The following is a 25,355-nucleotide window of genomic DNA, read 5'->3' on the forward strand; positions in this document are numbered from 1 at the left end:
AACTGAGACTAATTATCACCAAGGGTTTATTCTATCATGTGTAATCTATCATGGAAGTGAGAATATGGTAGGTGAAAGTGCCTCTAAATGTAGTATCAGGAGCATGATAAAGCTGGTCGTTCTGTATCCATAGTCAGGAAGCAGAGAGAGATCAATGAATAATGATGCCACACTTATTTTCCCCTTTCTATTCAATGTAAAACCCTAGCCCATAAAATAGTATCGCTTATATTCAAAGTATGTCTTTTTCACTTCAGATAAACATCATCTCTGGAGGAGCTCTGATGGGCATACCTATATTATGCCTCCTAAGTGATTCTAAAATCCATCAACTTGACAGTCCAGGTTGAAATGCTCTGCATAACTAATCGCCAGGAATCTAGACTGTGCAACTTGCATCTTCAGTAGATGGTGGGAGCCATGTCTTACTAAGTTAACCTGAACCCAAGGAAATAGTCATCTGTACACATCTGACCGTTGCAGTAGTAAGTGAGATAGTGAGCAAATCACAAGGAATCAGAAGTTTGCTGATAGATGTTTATGAGCTCTGGGGTTCCTTTACAGCGAACAAGCTTCTCTATACTCAAGTCCATTTTGCAGCGCCAGACTGATGGATTGAGCTGAAGAACATGAGTTGGTGTTCATGGAGCCTCCCTTTGCTGAAGAAGCACCTGCACATCTCACTGCTAGCTCTGACTCTTCCCTTGGGATAACGTGAGGGTAGCGTACACACAGGTCTGTGTAGACGTGCCCGGAAGGGTATTGGAGGGAAGTGAATCCATGTTCCTCTTGACAATCTCTCTGTTTAGTTGGGCATAAGTCACTTCCTGTGAGTCTTCTGGTGCAGATGCCTGCCATCATGAAACACAAATTAAGAAGAGTATACCCAGGGGGAGTGGAAAAGGACAGCAGGGAGGTAGGGAGAGCTTACTTGTGTGTCCACCTTACTACAGTTCTCAGGCCGAATGCCCTCAAAGTCATCATCTGGAAGAAAAGACGAGAAGATGGCCTGTTTCACATGAGCCTTTAAACTATATAGCCTTGTGTTTATATCTCATAGGTGACCAACTGAACCCTAGAGAAAGACAGGAACATCACACAGCAAGGTGGCTCCTCCCACCTCTTCTGCTCTTCCCAGTAAGCCTCCTAAGCCCCAAAAACATCCCTTTCCTCAGAGACATACACTCCACCTTACATTTATTTTTTTCGTCCATGTCCACGGCTGGGCTGGATCTGAGTGAAAAGAAGTGGAAATGTTCAATTATGCCTGAGAAATGATACATGAGTAGAAATTTTAGGAGTTGTGGTTGTAGCTCAGTGATAGACTGCTTGTCTAGCAGGCAGGGGCCCTGGCTTCAATACCCAGTGCTCAGACAAAAATCTTACATGAGGATGCAGGTGTGTATTTATTAAAAAGAGTCGAAATTTTCCTACCTCCTATATTTTACTTGTCTCTTGGTCTCACCATTGGTGGTTCCTACAGAGAGACAAAGACCAGTCTTAGAACCCACCAAGCCCTATACAACCCTCCCAGGCTCATCACCCTTCCTGAGACATACTGCATTTGGCCCAGTAGCAACAGAGGCAGATGAAAATGAGGAGGAAGACAAGGAAGCATGCAGCAGCAACTGAGGCCCAAACCGCAATGGGACCAGATGAGTCTGGAATTAGAAAAGAGTAGTGGTCTGTTATTAAACATCTGTTACGTTAATTCACTCATTCAGCCAAACATTTATTGAATACAAACCTTCTACAAAACACAGAACTGGGGATTTATGAAACTATAGGGAATTTACCTAATAAAATAATTGAAGCAATCAATTCACGTGTTATTGATAATATAGTTAGAGTATATGATGAGTCTTTTAAACACAGGGTCTTACTCTGTAGCCAAAAATGACTTCAACCTTGAGGCCTTCCTGTTTTCAGCTGGGATCATAGGGATGCACCAGCACACCCACCTAATGAAACAAGTTAAATGCAATAACAAATAAAATTTATTTGAGGAAATGGTCCATAAATGAAAAGAAACACCCATCCCTCAGAGGTTCAAGGAGAACTTTTCCAAGTCTATGAAGAACATACACAGATTAGTCTGAGTGAACCACACAGAGTAAGGACAATCAGTAAGGGAAGTTTTTTCTAATAAAATTGGAGATCAAAAGTTACATGCAACAGACTTGATACCCTATGAACATATACAGGGAGAGGTAATCCCCCTCAGGAACAGTCACAGGGGAGAGGAATAAGGGGAAAATGGGAGGGAGGGAAAAATGGGAGGATACAAGGGATGGGATAACCATTGAGATGTAACAAGAATAAATTAATAAAGGAAAAAAATAGAAAAAAAGTTACATGCAACAATCAGAAATTGAAAAACATTGCAAGTGACCAAAACAAGTTTAAATGAAATACCAGCCAATAAAGAGTGGTTGGCATACAATGACTAATACGTTGTGTTTGGTTTTTTAGAAAAAGGAACAGATTCTCTTCAGAAATGTGGCCCAAATCTAAGTCTACGTAGCAGGGGGATTGCACATTTGTGTGAAATACTGTTCTACTTACAGCAGCCAGAAATTGGACCAGGCCAGCTTAGATGTCCATTCACTGATAAATGAATAAAGAAAATGTGGTACATAGACAAAGTGGAACTTTATGCAGCTGGGAAGAAAAATGAAACCATGATGCTTATAAGAAAACAGATGAAACTGGAATCATTATTACACCAAGTAAGCCATACTCAGAGGGATAATATCACATGATAGCACTTATATATGACAGTTATATCTAAAAGTGTGGGGGGTGGGGGGGTGTAGGTGTGTGCTGAAACTAAGAAGGGGACCATGAGAGAAAGAGAACTCAAGATAGTTAGGAAAGTGAAAGTGTAATAAAATTATGTAATATGAAATCAGCAGAGGGGGACTATCTTATGGGAGAAAAAGAAACAGTAATAATAACACATATGACATTGAACTCACAGAGATATGAGTGCTAGAATTAAAGGGGTTTATGTGAGCCATCACACCTGGCCTGAATTTTTAATTTAAAAGTTAACTGAGCCAGGCAGTGGTGGCGCACACCTTAAATCCCAACAAATAAGGGGCAGGCTCGGGCAGATCTCTGAGTTTGAGGCCAGCCTGGTCTACCGAGCGAGTTCCAGGACAGCCACAGTTACACAAGAGAAACCTGATTCAAAAAACAAAAACCATTTTGTTAAGAAGGAAGAAGGCAAAAGACTGATGAGGTGGCTCAGTGGATGAGCATACTTGCTTTGTAAGCATGAGAACCTGAGGTCAACTCTCCATCATCCACATGGAGAGATATTCGTGAGCTGTGCATGCATTGAAGAATGGAGACAGGAGAGTCTCTAGAGTGCAGTGGTCAGCCAGGCTAACAAAAACAGCAAGCTAAAGGATCCATGACATTTCCTATCTCAAGGAAATAAGGTAGAGAGTGATGGAGGAAGACTCCTGACGTCTTACTCTGGACTCCATATGTGTGCATACACCACACCCTCATGAGAGTGCACCACACACTCTCACACTTTCCAAGAAAGGAAAAGAAGAGACTTAGTGGTAAACTTTAAACCCCTACCCAGATCTAGCCAATGGTCAGAACATTCTCCACACTTGAGTAGAGAGTGGGGTATGACTTTCTCACGTACTCTGGTGCCTCACATTTGACCACGTCCCCTGGAGGGAGAGACCTGGTGGCACTCAGAGGAAGGATAGCAGGCTACCAAGAAGAGACTTGAAACCCTATGAGCATAAACAGGGAGAGGAAATATCCCTCAGGAACAGTCATAGGGGAGGGGAATAAGGGGAAAATGGGAGGGAGGGAAGAATGGGAGGATACAAGGGATGGGATAACCATTGAGATGTAATGAGAATAAATTAATAAAAAATAAATTAATTAAGTAATTAATTAAAAAAAGAAAAAAAAAGAAACAACAAAAAAAAGAAAATAAGAGACATAAATGGAGATTAACTCTTGGAAGAAAGGAAACCAGTTGGCCACTTGCTCACGTAAATCATGTGCCATCCCCTTCTCTATTCTACATAGCATTTCTTCCTCTTGCATCCTCATGAGCATCTTTCCATCTTCAACCCATGCACACTTGATGTTTTTTTCTAGTTCCCAAGTTGAACTTCCGTGGCCCTGCCTCCTTTGTTCCACATACATAAAACATGTCCTACTTTTAAAACCCCAAGACATCCTAAAAGATGTCTTAGCAGAAGTGCTAAGATAGAAAGAAATCAGCTCCCTCCATTAAGAAAGCTGACCCTGCTGTCTTCTTTTCTGAGAATTCTGAGATGTCACCACCATTACTTTATTTTTGTCTCTGTCCAGGCTCTCACCGGTCCTTCTATTCTTATCTAATCTCTTCTCTACTTTCACATCATAAATGTGTATATTCAAGAGAGCTTTCCTGAATTCTCTTCTGTAAATGTTTCCTGAATTTTCCACTGGGCTGATGGTTCTTCAGAGGTACCACTGTGATGGCAAAGGTGACAGGACAGATATGTGTAGTCTTCATCACTCATCAAAAAAACATCTTCCCTTCAACAAGTGACAGGTCCACATTAATGACACATAGCATTGAAAAGATAACAAATCAAAATCAGAGTAGTGCAATGGATACATCTACAAAATGACTCCTACATTGTGAAAGAGGAGGAAAAGAAAGTATAAGTGCCAGTGAATCAGAGTTGGTGGTGAGACTGTATCTCCTAATGATTGCAGAAACAACACATATAAACTTTCCCCAACATGACTGCCTAAACATGAGCTGAACAAGAACAAAAAAAAATGGGCATGTTAAAGTGCATGGAAGAATGCTCATGAAGGTTCAACTCTACACAACCACAGGGAGCTAGAAATTCTGAGAATTGGAGAAATAGTCTTCCCCAGGGAAGAACACACCAACTGGTTATCAAGTACCAAATGACCACCACTGAAAACATACATACAATAACATTATACAGACTGAATGGGTTATATTGTGTGTGTAAGTGAGAGCATATAACAACAAGTAATGGAAAAAAAGAAGCCATGAATTTGAAAGAGAGAAAGAGGAGTATACGGGATCGTTTAGAATGAGGAAATGAAGGGGAGAAAAGATTTGTCTACATTACAATCAAAAAAGAAAAAAGTGATGATCTCCTGAGACACATAAAGTCACATTCAATGAAGAAACATATATTCTCTTTCATCTTTCGTGTCACCATCAGCTAGTGATGTACTTGTGACACACACATACACAGACACACATACATACACACATACACACACACACACACACTCCTCAGAAAGGAACATTGGTGAGTAACAGTCAGTAGTCAAAGTGGTACAACATCTTTCAGAATGGTTCTTATTATGGGAAGATGAAGACTTCCATTCCACAAAAGAATATAAATGTGTATCTGTTCAAAGTAAAACAATTAAATTATAATATTAACAGCCTATTATGCAAATGAAACATTTCCAGTCATAACAGCAGTGCAGTGTGAAGCAAAGTGTACATGGCAGACATAAAGAGGAATGGATGTGTTCCACGTGGCATCCACTGAGGTCTCTCTAAGCACAGAGATAACAAACCAATATCAAACATATTTACCTGGGATTGGAAGCTCAAGGGGGTCACTAGGATGTGACCACAAGTAGGAATCAGATTTGAAAGAGCCAAAGCATCTGTAGGTCCTCCTGTGCCCTGGGCTCACTGGGGAGATGATGAATGTCTTGTGGTCTTGATGTGAGCAGTTCTGGGGAAAGGAAGCATTTCCATCTCTGCAGAGGATGAAGGTGTCAAAGGAATGAGGTGGGTGACAGACGAGAGTCACATTTCTTTCTGAGAGTCCCTGGGAGCCTGAATCAACAGTAAGGGATGGCTTGTCCTTGTAAATACCTGAAAGTGAAAAGACTCTATTATTAGCTTATCATGGTAGCACATGCATGCCTTTAATCCTTGCACTCAGGAAAGAGAGACAGGTATGCCTCTGTGACCACGTCCCCTGGAGGGGGAGACCTAGAGGCACACTCAGAGGAAGGATAGCAGGTTACCAAGAAGAGACTTGAAACCCTATGAGCATATACAGGAGGAGGAAATCCCCCTCAGGAATGGTCATAGGGGAGGGGAATAAGGGGGAAATGGGAGAGAGGGAAGAATGGGAGGATACAAGGGATGGGATAACCATTGAGATGTAACAAGAATAAATTAATAAAAAAAATTTTTAAAATAAAAATAAAAATAAAACCAGCCTGGTCGATCTCAAATTGTACTATAAAGCAATAGTAATTAAAACTGCATGGTACTGGCACAGCAACAGGCTGGTTGATCAGTGGAATCGAATCGAAGACCCAGATATGAATCCACACACATATGGTCATTTGATTTTTGACAAAGAAGCCAAATCCATTCGATGGAAAAGGGATAGCATCTTCAACAAATGGTGCTGGTCTAACTGGATGTCTATGTGTAAAAAAATGCACCTGGACCCCTATCTGTCACCTTGTACAAAACTCAAATCTAAGTGGATTAAAGACCTCAACATAAAACCAGAGACACTAAATCACTTAGAAGAAAAAGTGGGGAAGAGCCTGGAACATATTGGCACAGGAGACAACTTCCTGAACAGAACACCAACAGCCCAGGCATTAATGTCAACAATTAATAAATGGGACCTCATGAGGCTGAAAAGCTTCTGTAAGGCAGATGACACCGTAAAGAGTACAAAGCGACAGTCTACAGACTGGGAAAAGATCTTCACTAACCCCACATCTGACAAAGGTCTAATATCCAAAATATATAAAGAACTCAAGAAATTAAATACCACCAAACCAAATAACCCAATCGAGAAATGGGGCATGGAACTAAACAGAGAATTCTCAACAGAGGAATATCAAATGGCTGAGAAACACTTAAAGAAATGCTCAACCTCCTTAATCATCAGGGAAATGCAAATCAAAACAACGCTGAGATTCCATCTTACACCCATCAGAATGGCTAAGATCAAAAATTCAAGCGACACCACATGCTGGCGAGGATGTGGGGAGAGAGGAACACTCCTTCATTGCTGGTGGGAATGCAAACTAGTACAACCACTTTGGAAATCTATCTGGTGCTATCTCAGAAAAATGGGAATAGGGCTTCCTCAGGACCCAGCTATTCCACTCCTTGGAATATACCCAGAAGATGCTCCAGCACACAGCAAGAAAATTTGCTCAACCATGTTCATAGCAGCCCTATTCATAATAGCCAGAACATGGAAACAGCCTAAGTGTCCCTCAGTAGAAGAATGGATAAAGAAACTGTGGTACATATACACTATGGAATACTATTCAGCTATTAAAAACAAGGAATTCCCAAAATTTGTGGATAAATGGATTGAGCTAGAAATGATCATAATGAGTGAGTTAACTCAGAAGCAGAAAGACTCAAATGGTATATACTCACTTATATCTGCATATTAGCCCAACGGGCATGTCCCACGAAAGCCTTCACTTACCAGGAAACAGAGACAGAGGAGAGGACATTCTAGTGGGACTCTAGATGTGAGATTCATGAGAGAAAGGCAAAGTAGAAGGACCCAGAGGGTCCTAGGAGCCTACAAGTAGAACATTATGATAGGCAGATTTGGGCACAGGGGTCCCACTCAAACTAGGCACCAGACAAGGACAATACAGGCGGTAAACCTTAAACCCCTACCCAGATCTAGACAATGGACAGAACACTCTCCACAGTAAAGTGGAGAGTGGGATATTACGTTCTCACACACTCTGGTGCCACACCTCTGACCATGTCCCCTGGATGGGGAGACCTGATGGCACTCAGAGGAAGGACAGCAGGTTACCAAGAAGAGACTTGATACCCTATGATCATATAGAGGGGGAGGTAATCCCCCTCAGGAACTGTCATAGGGGAGGGGAATAAGGGGAAAATGGGAGGGAGGGAAGAATGGGAGGATACAAGGGACGGGATAACCATTGAGATGTAACAAGAATAAATTAATAATAAAAAAAAAAAAAAAAGAAGTTCCAAGGCTAGCCAGAGTTACAGGTGAGACCCTTTCTCAAAATAAATCACAAAATAACCCTGTTACTAAAAACATTATTAAAATGAAACCTACAAATCATGCCTGAGCTGAGAAAAAAGATGAAAACAAAAGAAAATTCATCTATCATCCATTGCTAATCTATAGGGGTCACAAAACATGTTCCTATTATTCTCTATGAAGCAGGGCCATAGAGAGGCTCTATGTAGGTACTCTATGAACACTGCTGTAATTTCCCAAGAACTCCATCCCTTAGGGGCCGTAGTCAGTATTCTGAAGGGAAACTAGGCCACAGTCAGTGCAGGGGAAGGATGGCAAACATCATCTTCAGGGAATGAGACTTAGTTGCTGAGTTCTTGCCTAATATACACAAAGCCCTGGGTTCTGTTACCATCATCACATGAATGCTGTGGTTGTCCAGGTATATAATGCTAGTCATAAGAGAGTAGAGGAATCAGAAGTTCAAGATTATGGTTAGATACACACCAAGTCTAAAGCCAGACTGAAATATTAAGATCCTGTCTCAAAAAAATTAAATATATGAAAATGGAAGAGGAAAGGATGAAATGAGAGGAGAGGAAAGTGGAGGAAAAGAGAGAAAACAAAGAAAAGAGGGAAGACCAATGTACGTGTGGAGTAGAAATTTAGCAAATCCATTGTATGGAGTAATAGTTCCTAAGCTTTAAAGTAGCCTTTATTGGTGATTCTTAGCTGAGATTTTATAAAGTCTTTCTCTTGAAGAATTCTCAGAGCCTTTGCATAACATAGTTTAGAGACAGGACTCACAAACCAGAAAGTCTCTTATGGCTGAGAACTGTAGGTGATGCGTCTCTCAAAGCAACCCCTAGGGTATGTAGAGATTGCCATGCTAAAAGTGGCTTGTCTGTAAAAATAAAAAAAAAAGCTCGGGGAGGTTGTCAGGTCTTCAGGGACTGATGCCTTGCTGCTGAGAAACATAAATTCATCCTGGAGTGGTTTGCTTTTCTTCAACCAATACTCCCAAGTAAACAAGAACACCTGCGTGTGGGAGCAGAGGTAAAGGCAGAGCCTGTGAGGGAACACATGTAGTTCAATAAGGTAGGTAACAGTGACTGAGGCTAAAGAACTGTAGTCTTAACATTTGCTCACCTGTCACCATCAACTCCAGGTTGTCACTAATTTTGGACAATTCACCTCCCTTCTCAGATTGACAGTAGTAATTCCCCGCATTGGTGTGTATCATGTTCTGAACAGTGAACTCAAAAATGTCATTGGATCCCTGTGTGGTGCAATCATGCCAGTCTTTATCAGATACATCATGGGTTAGGCACACTCTGGTCACTCCTGGAGGGGGCCGGCAGAAGATGGTCACATCACTGCCCTTGGAAACCACAGTTCCTGGAAATGCCCATATTGAAGGCTGGGGCAATGGACCTAGAGAGACACAGAAAAAGAGATCTAACCATCTGATGTCTGGAGAGCCTGGTTCCCAAGGAGCTCACACATCAAGAAGGAATCAAGAAAATGCACCACAGAGATGCCCACAGGCCAATATGGCAGGGTCAATTCCTCTGTTGACATTCCTTCTTCCCAAATGACTCTCAGTTATGTCATGTTGAAGAAAACTAACCAGCACACCTACAAAGGGAAGTCTCAACTCAGAGTTTCCAGAAGTTCTGACATATTTCAAGTGGCCTCATTAATCAACATTCTGATTCCCAAACCACATAAGAATAACTCTCATTCCTTAGTGCTATCTAGTGGCTTCTGGCAGCCAAGGAATGAACCCTGTGGGTTGCCACTCTTATCACCAAACTTTGCCACTTCCCGGGGCCAGACAGCATGGTGTCCCATTACAACACTGGACTGTCTTACTTTATATCTCCCTTCTATGTAAAAACCCAACTATTATGCAACCCTCTAATATCACACCTGGTCTGTGAGCCTCTGAAAATAAATTAATCCTGTCTGTGATGCACCCTCACTAGACAACATTGAATTCAATTCTATCCCATGATGACATGTGCAGTTATGCAGATGAAGGTGGACATCATTATACTGAGAAAAGTAATCAGGATCCAGAAAAACAAATGTTCCATTATCTTACACATATGTGGATATCAGTGTTGGTGTTTTAGGGGTGTGTGTTTATTTGAAGTACCTGAAGAATCCAGAAAAGTAAAAAGAAACCATCACTATCGTGAGAGAAGAAAGATCTTAAGGGAGTCCGCAATGTATAACAAAAGTGATGTCACAAGGAAATATGGAGTAATGGGGAGGAAGGTTTAATCAAGGAGAGGGAGTGGTAGGGCAGAACAGTAGTAGGACAAAGAATAAGTGACATTAATGATGTTTGAAAAAGCCACATGGAAACCTACTGTATTTGAGCTTCCTAAATATTTATGTATGAATGAACATACTTATGCATATATATGAGGTTAACTATTGTTACTCTACACAGGCTATTATGGTCCTCTGGTGTGAAATAACATTGATCACAATTAATTATGTAATCCTCAAAGATTGGAAAGGAAAGAGAAATAGACAGAATGTGGAGATTATGTCATATGATGGTGTGAGCAAAAGGAGCCAGGTTACACAAGAAATTCAATGGAGAATGGAATGTATCTAAAGTCTACTGTTGGAAAGGTAGTAATCTATTCCAATTAAACTCATTTGCTGATCACAAAATAAATCTAAAGAAGGAAGACAGTTTATGTGCTTGACAATAAAACTCATACTGAAGGAAGGATATTGCTCACTGGTCAGTGACGGAGAAGCGTAGACAGAAAACAAGACAGATTCAGGAACTAATTGCATGAAATGTTGTAGAGATGCCACACATGCAAATGACCTTGAGAACATGTCTGGGAACAGAAAGAAAACAAGTTGGAATATGCTAAAGAGCCATGTTGAAGGAATGCGAAATGGAACTGACACATACACATCCAATAGGACTGATGAAATCTCATGCAACCAGGACATGATGATGGAGGTTTATATATTAGCCAATTAGGATCTCTATTGACATGTTACCAAGGGTCTGATCAGATAGATGTCATATACTCCATGAAATACAAAACTCAGGTGTCTGACTAAAGCACTAAAATAAATGAACATCAGAAAAACATTTCACTTAAGCAAATCCTACAAATGTTTTTCATTATTCGAGTTTCCATTCTGCTGTGCTAATAAAACACTATGACCGAGATCACTTGGAGAGGAAGAGGTTGATTTGTCTTAGACTTCTATTTCACACTGTGCATTTGAGTGAGGCCTGGGCAGGATCTCAAGTGTGGTTCTGAAACTGAAAGCATGTATGACCACTCTTTGCTGTCTCCCTAACACTGGACTCTTGCTTAGCTGCTGCTAACAGGGTTATTGGCAGTCATATAGGGCATTGGTAAACGCATACAATGACACTGACAAAGAACTGAATGAGAGCCAGGCACAGTAGTGCCAAATCTTTAATCCCAGCATTTGAGAAGCAGTAGCAGGTGGGTCTCTGTGAGTCTGAGTCCAGCCTGATCTACTGACAGAGTTTCACTACAGACAAGATACAATGAGCTCATGTAACAAAATAGAAATTGAATGGAAGGGGACAATAGAAGATCAAGCTTCAGAGAAAGGGAAGTTCACAGCTCTGTCTGTCCATTCAGGATGAGAGAAGCCCAATGCTGAAAGTCCCTTAAGGGGACACAGGATTCAATATTGTGCTGAGGTGTTGGGTCCTCTCCATATCCTTTGGCTTGTTTACAACCCATATACGCCTTCCCCACTTCTCTCCTCCCAATACCGTTAGAAAATAAGAATAATAAGAAGTGAGAGAGGAAGAGTCTTGAGGATACTGTACTCCCCCTGTGTTCCTTTTCCATCATTTTCACTCTAAATCTCTTTGAGAACCTTCATACACAGCTCAGAGCCACATGCAAAAAGGTTACACTGTGGCCAGTAGCCTGGGCTCTTCTGGTCAGGAGGATACCCACAGTCATGTCTACAGGACACTCTGATTTACAAAATTCTTCAATAGAGGCTTTCCTCTCAGATGACTCTAGGCTAGGTCATTGACTGCTTACACACAACCTTAGCACACACCTTCCTCTTCTTAGCTCTACCTGGGACATTCACTTTCTGTGTGTTGTTGTAGTATTTAGCTGCCTGGCTTCCTTACTGCAAGGTTGTGCCCTTCGGTTTCAAAAAAATGTTATTTGTTTTATATTGGCTTATTTGTTAATAGTTTTATACTTTGAAATATCACAGATACATGAAATATATTTTGCTTCTATTCATGTTCCAGTTCTGACTCTCATCCCATGAACTACACAAAACAGCTTCTTTACCCAAAAAGTCCCACTCTATTTTCCATGATGCTTTTTCTTGGGATATTGTTTCTTCCTTCATCCTCAGATTCACCCTTCTGTCCCTAACCCATCAACACCCACAGCTTCCCATACTTCTCAGAGAACACTTCTGTTCCCATCGTCTACATATCTAGAATCTGTCACCTCCATAGAAACACTGAAACATACCAAATAACTGAGAGAGCTGAGGATACAGACAGAATCTTATCCATCATGAAGCTGGGGCATAATCATACAAGGTCCTGGCTATGAATCTCTCTTGTTCTCTTCTGTGAATGTCTCATGCTTTCTCAAGCAACATGGTGGATATTTGGACACAGCACTGTACTCATATAATATGGTGTAAGGCAAAGATTATGGTAATCCTGAATGAAAATACCACAATGGACCATTTCAAATTCTCTATCACAATTACCTAAGGAGGAGTATGTGGTGTGGTTGTGTCTGTGTGTGTCTGTGTGTTTCTCAGTGTTTATATATATATATATATATATATATATATATATATATATATATATATATATATATATGTTGCCGTGTGCTACACACCCAGTAACTGAGTGGAACCCCATATATCACAATGAGTAATATCTCTTCTCCAAATGAATACACCTGCAAATACACTAATATCACATATTTAGCAGATAATACTCAGATTCTGCAACGAGAATGAAAACAATTACAGTCATAATAGCTATACAGTGTGAAAGAAGAGTACATAGCAGACATGTAGAGATATTGATGTATTCCACATGGCATCCACTGAAGTCTCTCTAAGCACAGAGATAACAAACAAATATCAGACATACTTACCTGGGATTGGAAGCTCAAGGGGGTCACTAGGAAGTGACCACAAGTATGAATTCCTTTTATAAAAGCCAAAGCATCTATAGGTTGTCCTGTGCCCTGAGCTCACAGGGGCAATGACGAATGTCTTGTGGTCCTGATGTGAGCAGTTCTGGGGAAAGGAAGCATTTCCATCTTTGCAGAGGATGAAGGTGTTGAAGAAATTAGGTGGGTGACAGAGGAGAGTCACATTTCTTTCTGAGAGTCCCTGGTGGCCTGAATCAACAGTAAGGGATGGCTTTTCCTCATAAACACCTGGAAGTGAAAAGACCATGTTACTAGCTCTCATGGTAGCACATGCCTTTGATCCTAGCAGTCAGGAACAAGACAGATATATCACTGTGAGTTTAAACCCAGCTTGTTCTATATAAAAATTTTGAGGACAGCCAGATTTACATGTGAGATCCTGTCTAAACAATCACAAAAAGATCCTGTTATTTAAAACATTATACTAAACCTACAATTCACAGACTTAGCAGAGAGAAGAACACATGAAAACAAAAGACGAGTCATCCATTGCTACTCTACAGAAATCACAAAACATGTTTCCAATTTTTCTTTGACCTAGAACCATAGAAAGGCTCCAAATAGGTACTGTACGAAGATGGTGCAATTTATCATGAACCCCATCCCTTAAGGGCCATAGTCAGTATTCAGAAAGGAGCCTAGACCACAGTCACTGCAGGAGGAGGATGACAAACCTCATCCTCAGGGAATGAGACTTAGTTGATAGGTTCCTGCCTAGTATACACAATGCCCTGGCTACTGTTACCATGACTACATGAATGCTGTGGTTATAAAGTCTACACAGCTAGTAACAGGAGAATTGAGCAATCAGAAGATTATGGTTAGATACACATCAAGTCTAAGACTGAGGTATTGAGATCCTGTCTCGAAAAAAAAAGTAAAGAAAAATGAAAATTCAAGAGGAAAGGATGAAATGAGAGGCAAGGAAAGTGGGAAAACAGAGAGAAAACAAAAGGAAAGAGGACAGACTAAGGTATGTGTGTAGTCAAACTTTAGCGAGACCATTGTATGGAGTGATGGTTTTTAAGCTTTGAAGTAGCCTTTGTGATTCTTATCGGAGATTTTATGGACTTGTTCTCTTGAAGAATTCTCAGAGCCTTTGAATAACAGAGTGTGGATACAGGCCTTGCAAACCAGGAATTCTTTTAGGGCTGAGAACTGAATAGGTGATGGATCTTTCAAGACAACCCCTAGATCAGATAAGAAGGCTTGGTATGTAGAAATTCCCATGCTAAGGGATATTTTGTGTAACAATTTTTAAAATCTCTGGGAGGCTGTCAGTACTTCAGAGTCTGAGCCCCCTGCCTCTGAGTAACATAAATTCATCCCGGAGTGGTTCACTTTTCTTCAATCAATAGACCCAAATAAACAAGAACATCTGCATATGGGAGCAGAGATAAAGCCAGGGCCTGTGAGGGAACAATGGTAGTTCAATAAGGTAGGCAACAGTGACTGAGGCTAAAGTACAGTATTCTTAACATGTGCTCACCTGTCACCATCAACTCCAGTTTGTCACTAATTTCGGACAATTCACCTCCCTTCTCATATTGACAGTAGTAAATCCCTGCTTTGGTGTTTATCATGTTCTGAAGAACAAACTCAAAAATGTCACTGGATCCCTGTGGGGTGCAATCATGCCAGTCTTTATGAGATACATAATGGGTTAGGCACACTCTGGTCACTCCTGGAGCGGTCCTGCAGAAGATGGTCACATCACTGCCCTTGGAAACCACAGTTCCTGGAACTGCCCATATTGTGGGCTGGGGCAATGGACCTGGAGAGACACAGAAGAAGAGATCTAACCATCTGATGTCAGCAGAACCTGGTTCCCAAGGAGCTCACACGTCAAGAAGGAATCAAGAATATGCACCACAGAGATGCCCACAGGCCAATATGGCAGGGTCAATTCCTCTGTTGACATTCCTTCTTCCCAGATGACTCTCAATTATATCATGTTGATGAAAACTAACCAACACACTTACAAAGGAAGTCTCAGAGTTTCCAGAAATTCTGACATATTTGAAGTGGCCTCATTAATCAACATCTGATTCCCAAACCATGTAAGAATAACTCTCATTCCTTAGTGCTATCTAGTGGCTTCTGGCAGCCAAGGAATGAACCCTGTGGGTTGCCACTTTTATCACCAAACTTTGCCACTTTCCTGGGCCAGACAACATGGTGTCCCATTACATCACTCGACTGTCTTACTTTATATCTTACTTTCATGTTAAAAACCCAACTATTATGCAAGCCTCTAATATCACTCCTTGTCTGGGAACCTCTGAAAATAAATTAATCCTGTCTGTGATGCACCCTCATTAGACAACATTGATTTCAATTCTCTCCCATGATGAGACATGCAATTATGCAGAAGAATGTGGAAAGGTAATCAGGACCCAGAAAAGCAAATGCTCAAATATCTTACACATATGAGGATATCAGTGTTGACATTTTAAGCGTGTGTGTTTATTTGAAGCTCCTGAAGTATTCAGAAAAGTAAAAAAGAGACCATCATAAGAGAGTCAGCATAGTATAACGAAAGTGATGTCAAAAGGCAATATGGAAAAATGAGGAAGAAGGTTTAATCAGGGAGAGGGGTTGGTAGGGCAGAACAAACAATAGCAAGGCAAAGAATGACTGGCATTAACGATGTTTGAAAAAGCCGCATGGAAACCTACTGCTTTTGAGCTTCCTAAATATTTGTGTATGTATGCATGTATGTATGTACTTATGCATATATGTGAGTTTAACTCTTGTTACTCTACACAGGGTATTATGTTCCTCTGGTATTAAATAACTTTGATCAAAATTCATTATATAATTCTAAAATATTATAGAGGAGAAATAGACAGGAGGTAGGGATTATGTCTTACTATGATAGTGGGGATGGGAAGAAGATGAGGAAAAGGATGCAAGTTATACAGGAAATATACTGGAGAATGGGATGGATCTAAAGTCTAATGTCAGAAATGTAGCAATATATTCCAATTAAACTCATTTTCTGATCACAAAATAAATCTAAAGAACAAAGATAGTTTCTGTGTTTGACAATAAAACTCACACTGAGGGAAGGATGTTGCTCACTGGTCGGTGATGGAGGAACATAGTGAGGAAACGAGACAGAGTCAGCAACTAATTGCATGACATGTGGTACAGATGCAGCACATGCAGCTGAACCTGAGAACCTGACTAGGGACAAGAAGAACCTGTGATTTGGTGAGCAGAGCATCCTCTGATGGAGACCCATGAGCACACTGGGAACTCATATTGAGTGGCTTATGATATATGCTGCAGGAGTGAGGGGGAGTTGGTTAACCTGGCTCATCAGAGATCTCTATAAGACAGCACTCTAAGGCTACAGTCATCCTGCATGAAGAAGCCTCAAAGCATACTTTCTGCACTCACTATCAAGATCTACACAAAACCAAGGAGGGCTATGACATTCCCATGTGTCTAGGGTGTTAACATCCATGACCTGACTATGCTCATGTCAACAATGCACCTTCATCACTTTCCAAAATCTGGTCTCCACAGGATAGCAGGGAAGAAAGAAGAGCAAAGCAATCATATGCGGAGATAGAAGAAATGAGAGATGGGCACTACAGAGAGATGTCAGACAGGAGAAAAAGGAGAGAAGTGGGCTTTGCTACTCTGGGGATCTCTCCTGCAAACTCCACAAAAAGAATCCTGAAATTCCAATATCATGACAATATTTTACCACATCTCCAAACACTGGACATTTAGCAGAAAAATAATCTTATTTAAGCATTTTATTGGCCGTATTTTGATGAGGACTAGGATTGGGTAGCAAGGCTCTCCTATTAAGGACTCCAGGTGGCTCCATGAAGACTTCTCCTGCACTTTCAAGCATCCAGCAATAGAGGAAGGCCCAAGGCCTAAAAGGAGGATGATAGCCAGGCTAGGTGGAGGCAGTACTCCACTCTGTAATCTGAGGTGGAAAACTCCATGGACAGAAAAAATAATATTTAAGTTTCATATCAACAAATATCAAATATAATATATAAATATACTTATTGTGGGCTGGTATTTCTTAAATAAGCACTACAATTGTTCTTGGAACACAATACATCTCGACATGAGTTATTAAAAGATCACTTCTCCCAAATACACAGAACTAGCTGAGGAGGCGTCATGGGTGGGTGGTGAGCTAGGGGCAGTAGATTACAAAGTGCAGGTGCTGCACCCTCTACACTACCAGACTCATTCAAGGATTATATCTTAGGAACAAAGCCCTGATAAAGAAACATGTTGGGTCCATACCAAAATCATCACAGACAACATCTATTGGACCCAATGCTGATTATTAGGATAATGTCGTTGTGGTTTTTCTGATTCTGGATTATTCAGGAGACTCAGTTTGGTAATCTCAGCCATTAACTACTTAAGACCCAGTTAGTATGTTCACAGTAAGTGTTCATACTTGTGCTGTTTCTCAGCTTCAAATTTACAATACAAAGAGCAATAACCAAGTAAGTTTCATGGATTCTAGATGTCCTCCTGTACCCAATCCTTTGAAAATGAATACTGATGACTCTGGATTCCTCCTCCCCTGTCTCCCTGCCACCTCCATCCACCCTCGTCCTCTCCACAAACACATTTTCTATAGTCATGTTCTTTTCTTTTGTGTGAGATCCAATGCATTCTTTGAACCAGAGAGATCTGTGTGACCATGCATGTGTAAGTTAACACAAGAGCCTGGTGGACTCTCAAATGGTTACACAGCCAATGGCGGTGATGCCCTAATACCCAGGACCTGTCAGTATTCATTACTCTTGAGACCTTCTCCATCTATAGTTAGTTGTTGACAAGAGACTGATGTACCTACTAAGGGCTATGTATGGAGAGTGCCTAGACTCCTGCTCAGGTGTAGTCAATAGGCAGCTCAATTTCCATAGGGACCCCCTAATATGAGGAGCAAGTGCTGTCACTGACATAGACTCTGTTGCCTGCTTGTTGATCACTTCCTTCTGGCAGGGAGGCCTTCCCAGGTCACAAAGGAAGAGAATACAGGAAGTCCTGATGAGACTTGATAGGCTGGGGTCAGATGATAGGGGAGGAGGGCTCCACCTTTCTGAGAACTAGAGGGTGGGGTGGGAGGGGGAGAGGAAGGAGGCAACAGGTGGACTGTAAACTTTAAATTTAAAATTTAAATTTAATGGGCTGGAGAAATGGCTCGGAGGTTAGGAGCACCGCCTGCTCTTTCTAAGGTTCTGAGTTCAATTTCCAGCAACTATATGGTGGCTCACAACCACTTACAATATGATCTGATGCCCTCTTCTGTCCTACAAGTGTACATGGAGGCAGAACACTGTATGATAATAAATAATTAATAACAATAATAATAATAAATAAATAAATGAATAAATAAATCTTAAATCTTTTTAGTTTTTTAAACAATGCCTTATTTCTAAAAAGAAAACAAGTTGGGATGTGCTAAAGAATCATGTGGTAGGAATACAAAAGAGAACTGACAAATAGCACATCCAATAGGACTGATGAGATCTCAGGCAACCAGGACATGACGATGAGAGGAGGTTTGTATATTAGCCAATTAGGATCTCTATTGAGATGTTCATAGGTGTCTGATCAGATAGATGTCATATACTCCATTAAATACAAAACTCAGGATCATGGAGGTGTCTGACTATGGCAATAAAATAAATGACCATCAGAAAACCACTTCACTTGAGCAAATACTACAAAAAGTCCCACTCTATTTTCCATGATGCTTTTTCTTGGGATATTGTTTCTTCCTGCATCCTCAGATTCACCCTTCTGTCCCTAACCCATCAACACCCACAGTTTCCCATACTTCTCAGACAACACTTCTGTTCCCATCGTCTACATATCTAGAATCTGTCACCTCCATTGAAACACTGAAACATACCCAATAACTGAGAAAACTGAGGATACAGACAGAATCTTATCCATCATGAAGCTGGGGCATAATCATACAAGGTCCTGGCTATGAATCTCTCTTGTTCTCTTCTGTGAATGTCTCATGCATTCTCAAGCAACAAGGTGGCTATTTAGACAACAGCACTGTGCTCACAAAACATGGTGTGAGGCAAAGATTACAGTCATCCTGAATGAGGAAACCACAACAGACAATTTCAAATTCTCTATCAGACTCAGCTAAGGAGCAGTGTGTAAGGTGTGGTGTGGTGTGGCATGGTGTGCTGTGTCTGTGTGTGTCTTGGTGTTTGTCTGTGTGTGTGTGTGTGTGTGCTGTAGTGGGTTACACAGGCAGCAATTGAGTGGGACCTCACATGTCACAATGAGTAATATCTCTTCTCCAAAAGAATACACCTGCATCTACACTAATATCACATATTAGCACATAATACTCTAATTCTGTGATGCAACTGGAAGCAATTACAACCATAACAGCAGTGATATGCAGCAAACACTACACAGCAGACATACAGAGGATTGGATGTGTTCCACATGGCATCCACTCAGGTCTTCCTAAGCACAGAGATAACAAACAAATGTCAAACATACTTACCTGGGATTGGAAGTTCAAGGGGGTCACTAGGCGGTGACCACCAGTAGGAATTAGATTTGTAAGAGCCAAAGCATCTGTAGGTCATCCTGTGCCCTGGGCTCACAGGGGAGATGATGAATGTCTTGTGGTCCTGATATGAGCAGTTCTGGGGAAAGGAAGCATTTCCATCTCTGCAGAGGATGAAGGTGTCGAAGAAATTAGGTGGGTGACAGAGGAGAGTCACATTTCTTTCTGAGAGTCCTTGGTGGCCTGAATCAACAGTAAGGGATGGCTTGTCCTCGTATACCCCTGGAAGTGAAAAGACCCTGTTATTAGCCGGTAGCGCATGCCTGTAATTCTAACACTCAGCAGAAGTGAATATGTTTCTGTGAGTTTAAAACCAGCCTGGTTTATAGAGAACTCAAGGCCAGCCAGAGTTACATGTCAGAACCTGTTTAAAAATAATCACAAAAAGATCCTGTTATTTAAAACAACCATTCAAAAACTGAATAAAGAGAGGAACACATGAAAACAAGAGGAAATTCATCCATTTCTACTCTACATAAATCACAAAACCTCTTTCCATTTTTTATATGAACCAACACCATAGAGAAGCTCTATATAGGTACTGTCTGAAAATGCGATAATTTCCCATGAACCCCATCCCTTAGGGGCAATAGTCCATTTTCTGAAGGGAGCCTAGACCACAGTCAGTGCAGTGGGAGGATGACAAACCTCATCCTCAGGGAATCAGACTTAGCTGCTAGGTTCCTGCCTAATATACACAACACCTTGGGTTCTGTTACCATCACCACATGAATGCTGTGTTCTCCAGTCTATAAGGCTAGACATAAGAGAGTAGAGGAATCAAAAGTTCAAGATTATGATTGGATACTCATCAAGTCTAAGGCCAGACTGAGATATTGAGATCCTTTCAAAAAAAATACCTACATAGGTAGTTCAGTGAGGTAGGTAACAGTGACTGAGCCTAAAGAAGAGTATTCTTAAGCATTTGTTCACCTGTCACCATCAGCTCCAGTTTGTCACTTTTTGACCATTGACCTCCCTTGTAGTATTGACAGTAGTAAATCCCCACATTGGTGTGTATCATGTTCTGAATAATGAACCCAGACACCTCCTGGGAACGCTGTGAGGTAGAATCACGACACTCTCTTTCCGATCTATTATGGAACAGGCACACTGTGGTCACTCCTGGAGGGGTCCTGCAGAAGATGGTGACAGCACTGCCCACGGAAATCACAGTTCCTGGAACTGCCCATATTGAAGGCTTGGGCAACGGACCTGGAGAGACAGAGAAAAAGAGATCAAACCCTCTGATATCAATAGAATCTTGTTCCCAAAGAGCTCCCACATCAATAATGAATCAGGAAAATGCACCACAGACTCACCATCTTGTGCCCAGATCCTCTGCTCTATTAAACACACTGAAACAGGAAAAAGACCCGGTGAGAGAAGTCTGTCCTGTTATACACTGATCTCAACTAGAGCTCAGATGAAAAGACCAGGCCAGATGGACATACTGAGGTCAGAAGAGACCCCCTTGCAACCATCTCGCCAGGTATGCACAGAGGGAAAGTTCGGTGAGCAGACCCCAGGTCCTAAAACTGGGAATCTGTATTCATTACCCTCTGATAAGAATAATGACCCTCAGGACTTACCAAATCCAAGAAGAGCAGCCCCAAGGCCCATAGCAGCACCTCATCCAGGATATGCACATACACACACACACAGAACTGCTGACAGAGCCTGCAGTAGGGGACAAAAGCATAAGACAGAGCAGACTGGGGTACGGAACCTCTGTCAGGGATGATGACAACCAAATAAACAGGAAGGGGATGTGCTTTTACACAAGACCAACCTGTGACTCACCAATTCTATACCACAGCTGTGGTCCAGGCAACAATTCCTCTATACACTTCCTGTTCTGGATTGAAATTCTTAAAGGCATTATGGGTGTGCACATACTGACGTCTGGTGTTCCCATCTCTGGTGTAGACTTGTGGGCAAGGTCAGAGAAAACAATGAGATGCAGCCAGAAAACATGGATCCCCAATGCTCCATGAATTCACTGGAACAGTTACACTACACTGGATGACATATAGGCAGATGTAAAATATGACAACTTGGAATACAGGAAGGGAAGACCAGGAAAGATACAGACCAATGTTTCTGTAGTATGTGCATGATCTCAGTAAATAATTCTCCTGACCAACTAAGGAAACAGCCAAGTCTCTGTTGATCCTACTCCAGAGAGTGCAGCCTCTGGGTGAGGAGGGTGAGGAGGGAGGTGGGAGGAGTCTCGGGCAGAGGAGTTGAGAAGGTTGAGCCACCACAGGGACACCAGGAGTCTGGTGAAAACAAATCAAGGGTAAGAGGCTGCAGGTGCGTTTATTCGGCAACAGACAGCAGGTTCTATGGCTTTGGGCAACCAGTCAGGTTCCTCCACACCATCTCTAAACTGGGCAATGGGTGCTCATCTCTGGGAGACATGAGGAGAAGACCAAGAAGCACCAGGAGGAATGAGCTGGGCCTGGGATGTGAGTGAAAAGCAAATGGGAAATCTAAATGGGAGAAAAACTATACAAGCATGGAGGATTAGGTTGGAGTATTTATAATGCACCTTTGTGCCATAGGCTACTTAAATATATCCTAATCTCTCTGTGTGGGTATTTGTGTATAAAACTGCTTAAGGAGTAACTACTGATTTCACTGAAATAACTCAATTTTAAATATTAATATACACTCAACAGTCTGTATGCACAGGAGGCCTCAGTTGTATCAAAAGTCAGGAGGTTAACTGTAAATAGTTCCTCTATGGTGTCAAATGTGCCTCCTGGGATATCATAATGAATCTTTGTTTGAAGATCAATTCTTTGAGGATTCTATTGGCTCTCTCCACTATGGCATGTCCCTGTGGATTATGGCGGATGCCAGTGCAGTGTTTAAGGCACCAAAATTACGTGAATACCTTAAATTGGGCAGAAGTGTAAGCTGGGACTTTGTCAGTCTTACTATCTCATGGCACCCACAAATCCAGCATGACACTCTTATTGGCCTTAATAGTGTGGGCTGTTCCTTACCTTGAGAGAGCCTATACACAGACAAACTTGAAATATGTGTCAAGGATTGCATGGACATATTTAACATTACCAAAGCTCAGAGTGTAGGTAATATCCATTTGCCAAACAGAGATGGGCATGAGTGTCCTAAGAGTAACAACCTAAGAGTAACCCTAACAGGCTCCGGTATCACAAGAGAGGTGCAAGATTTACAGGCATGAGCCACATGTTTACATTGTGTCAAGAGAAATTCAGGAAATAGAGTGTGTGTGCCGTAAGGAGACAGGTGCAATCTGTGATGAAGGATCCTTGCTTGTTCTATGGGGGCACGTGCCACTAAGGCAATGAGCTTGTCCACTTGGCCATTCCCCTCAGCTATGGTACCATGGAACCCTGTATGGAAGCATACATGTTCCATAAACCAATGATGGTGTCTGTTATCCAGCATGATTCTTGAGGTACCATTCATGTTGTCGATGAGCAGAGGGGAGGATCAAGGGCAGGGCAGGAGCAGAACCCTGACCATTTGTACGGCATAATTGCTGTCAGAGAAGATGTTAATGGGCTCCTGTTGTCAGAGTTCCAGAGCCTTAAGGACAGCCAGAAGTTCTCCCAATTGGACCTAGGGCAGGTTGAGGAACATGTGAGTTATATCTGCCTGATTACGTCTCTTGAGGACGACCCCAAAAAAGGATGTGTTTGTGTCAGTGAATGCCAAGGTAGTTCAGGAAATGGGGCATCCAGAGAGTCTGGAAAAGAGGGTGCTCTCTAGGCACAAGAGGGTATGGGATTGTAAAAGTTTGTGGGCTGAGAGATGGTTATCAATTTTATTGGGGTATCCTGGCATTGGGATGTGGGAGAGGGAACTATCTCAAAAAAGAAATTTGAATTTCTGACAGATAAAAGATGAAGACATTGAGGGGTTCTTTATTAAAGATTTTGTTAGTGTATTTCTGTGCTTGGATGGCTAACATAAGAAGGAGTTCAGTTTTTGTGGCTAATTTATGAGTATATGACCAAGAGAGGTGGATCCAATAAAGAGGCCAATTGTTGGACTAGAAGACAGACAATGGAACTTCCTCCATCCAGAGGGTAATATTAAGGATCAGAGCCCCATGGAGAAGAGAGAGCTTGATACTTTGTGGAGAAATGTTTGGGTGGATCAGAAGCATGGGGCAATAGGTTGAGAAGAGGCAGAAACCCAATGGGAGGAAAAGAGAGGAAAGGTGAGCCAACTAAATTGACCACAGAGTTTTGGGAGATCATATAGGGAATGTGACCTTTTTATTAGTAGTGGGGTGGGGTGAGAGGTTTTATATCAGTGGTGATCTTATATCCTAGGAAGATGAAAAAGGGGCAGGGTCTGAATCTTCTCATTGGCAAATGTAAGGCCAACTCTCTCAAGATCTGAGACCAATATTTTTAGTAGGTTCAAAAGGGAACCCTTGAAGGAATGTGCAAGTAACTGATTGTCCGTATAATGGATGACCAGGCAGTGACGCTGTACTCTCACCATGCCCTTGAAGCAAGATGGAGGCCTATTTCTCCTTGCCTAGGGGAACGCCTTCCATTGAAATCTCTGGGTGGTCACATTATGATTAGGTTTCCGCACAGGAAGTCATAAATAGGGCCAGTTTTTGAGGGGAAAAAAGCAATGCTTAATGTCCGCAATGACTAAGTAGAGGTGAACAGGGACGGCCCCCCAGATGTGGGAAGCCAGTGTGGAAGGAACCCATTTTAAGCATATGTTTACTTAGTCTAAAATCCTGAAGGAGTCTATAAATACCAGACTACTTTTTAATAACAAAAATAGAGTGGTCATATGGACCAGAAGATGGCTCAACATAACCAAGTAAAAATTGTTCCTATGGGATGTTTCTAATTTCTTTATAAAGGCATTTAATGCTATGAATTTTCCCTTAGCACCGCTGGTCCAACAAGGAGGTCTCCAAAGGGTCTTCACTCAGTGGAAGGGACAGATGTTCAGACTTGCTATTGGGACTCCAGGTAAGAGAGGTATGGGAAAATGAGGAGATAGAAAGAACCAGAGGGTCCTTCAAACCTACAAGAAGACCATCAAGGCTGGCAGATCTGGATCCCAAAGAGCCGCCACAACATACTGTAGCAAAAAAGGACAATGCATGCAGTAAAACTAGAACACCTATTCGAATCTATCCAATGGACAGCGCACTCCTAACAGGTGGGTGGATAGAGGAGACTGACTCTGACAGAACTCTGGGGCCCCCATTTGACCACTTTCCCTTTGTGGAGAGGTATGGTGGCACTCAGAGGAAGGGGAAGCAAGCTATCTATGAGACCTGATAGGCTGTTATCTTATGGTGAGGAAAGAGGTTCCCTTCTGTCACAGGTGTAGGAGATGGGAATAAGGTGAAAGAGGGAGGAAAGGAGGGAGAATAGGAAGATACAAGTGAAGGAACAGCAATCTGGATGTAATCTGAATAAATTATTTAAATAAAATTTTAAAAATGAAAACAAAATGCTG

The 25,355-nt window shown here is 41.7% G+C and overlaps 1 protein-coding gene across 5 annotated transcripts in view; it reads right to left on the bottom strand.

Moving 5' to 3' along the window:
• Positions 1–523: 523 nt before the first annotated feature.
• Positions 524–25,355, bottom strand: part of LOC311591271 (leukocyte immunoglobulin-like receptor subfamily A member 3) — an 89,676-nt gene continuing 64,844 nt past the window's right edge. For 3 of the 5 annotated variants that reach the window (XM_084770727.1, XM_084770723.1, XM_084770724.1), the window contains 10 exons: positions 19,794–20,081; positions 14,754–15,038; positions 13,205–13,492; positions 9,180–9,464; positions 5,618–5,905; positions 1,560–1,661; positions 1,435–1,477; positions 1,196–1,233; positions 932–984; positions 524–851 (listed from right to left, as the gene is read on the bottom strand). In XM_084770727.1, the coding sequence (XP_084626853.1) occupies positions 687–851; positions 932–984; positions 1,196–1,233; positions 1,435–1,477; positions 1,560–1,661; positions 5,618–5,905; positions 9,180–9,464; positions 13,205–13,492; positions 14,754–15,038; positions 19,794–20,081 (1,835 nt within the window). In that variant the 3' untranslated portion in view covers positions 524–686. Of the gene's footprint in view, positions 852–931; positions 985–1,195; positions 1,234–1,434; positions 1,478–1,559; positions 1,662–5,617; positions 5,906–9,179; positions 9,465–13,204; positions 13,493–14,753; positions 15,039–19,793; positions 20,082–20,792; positions 21,075–21,181; positions 21,218–21,451; positions 21,575–25,355 lie in introns of those variants that run through there. The other 2 variants (XM_084770726.1, XM_084770725.1) reach the window with 2 other exon arrangements.

Source organism: Acomys minous (assembly GCF_964271855.1).
Source record: "Acomys minous genome assembly, chromosome: 20".
Classification (NCBI taxonomy): Eukaryota; Metazoa; Chordata; class Mammalia; order Rodentia; family Muridae; genus Acomys; species Acomys minous.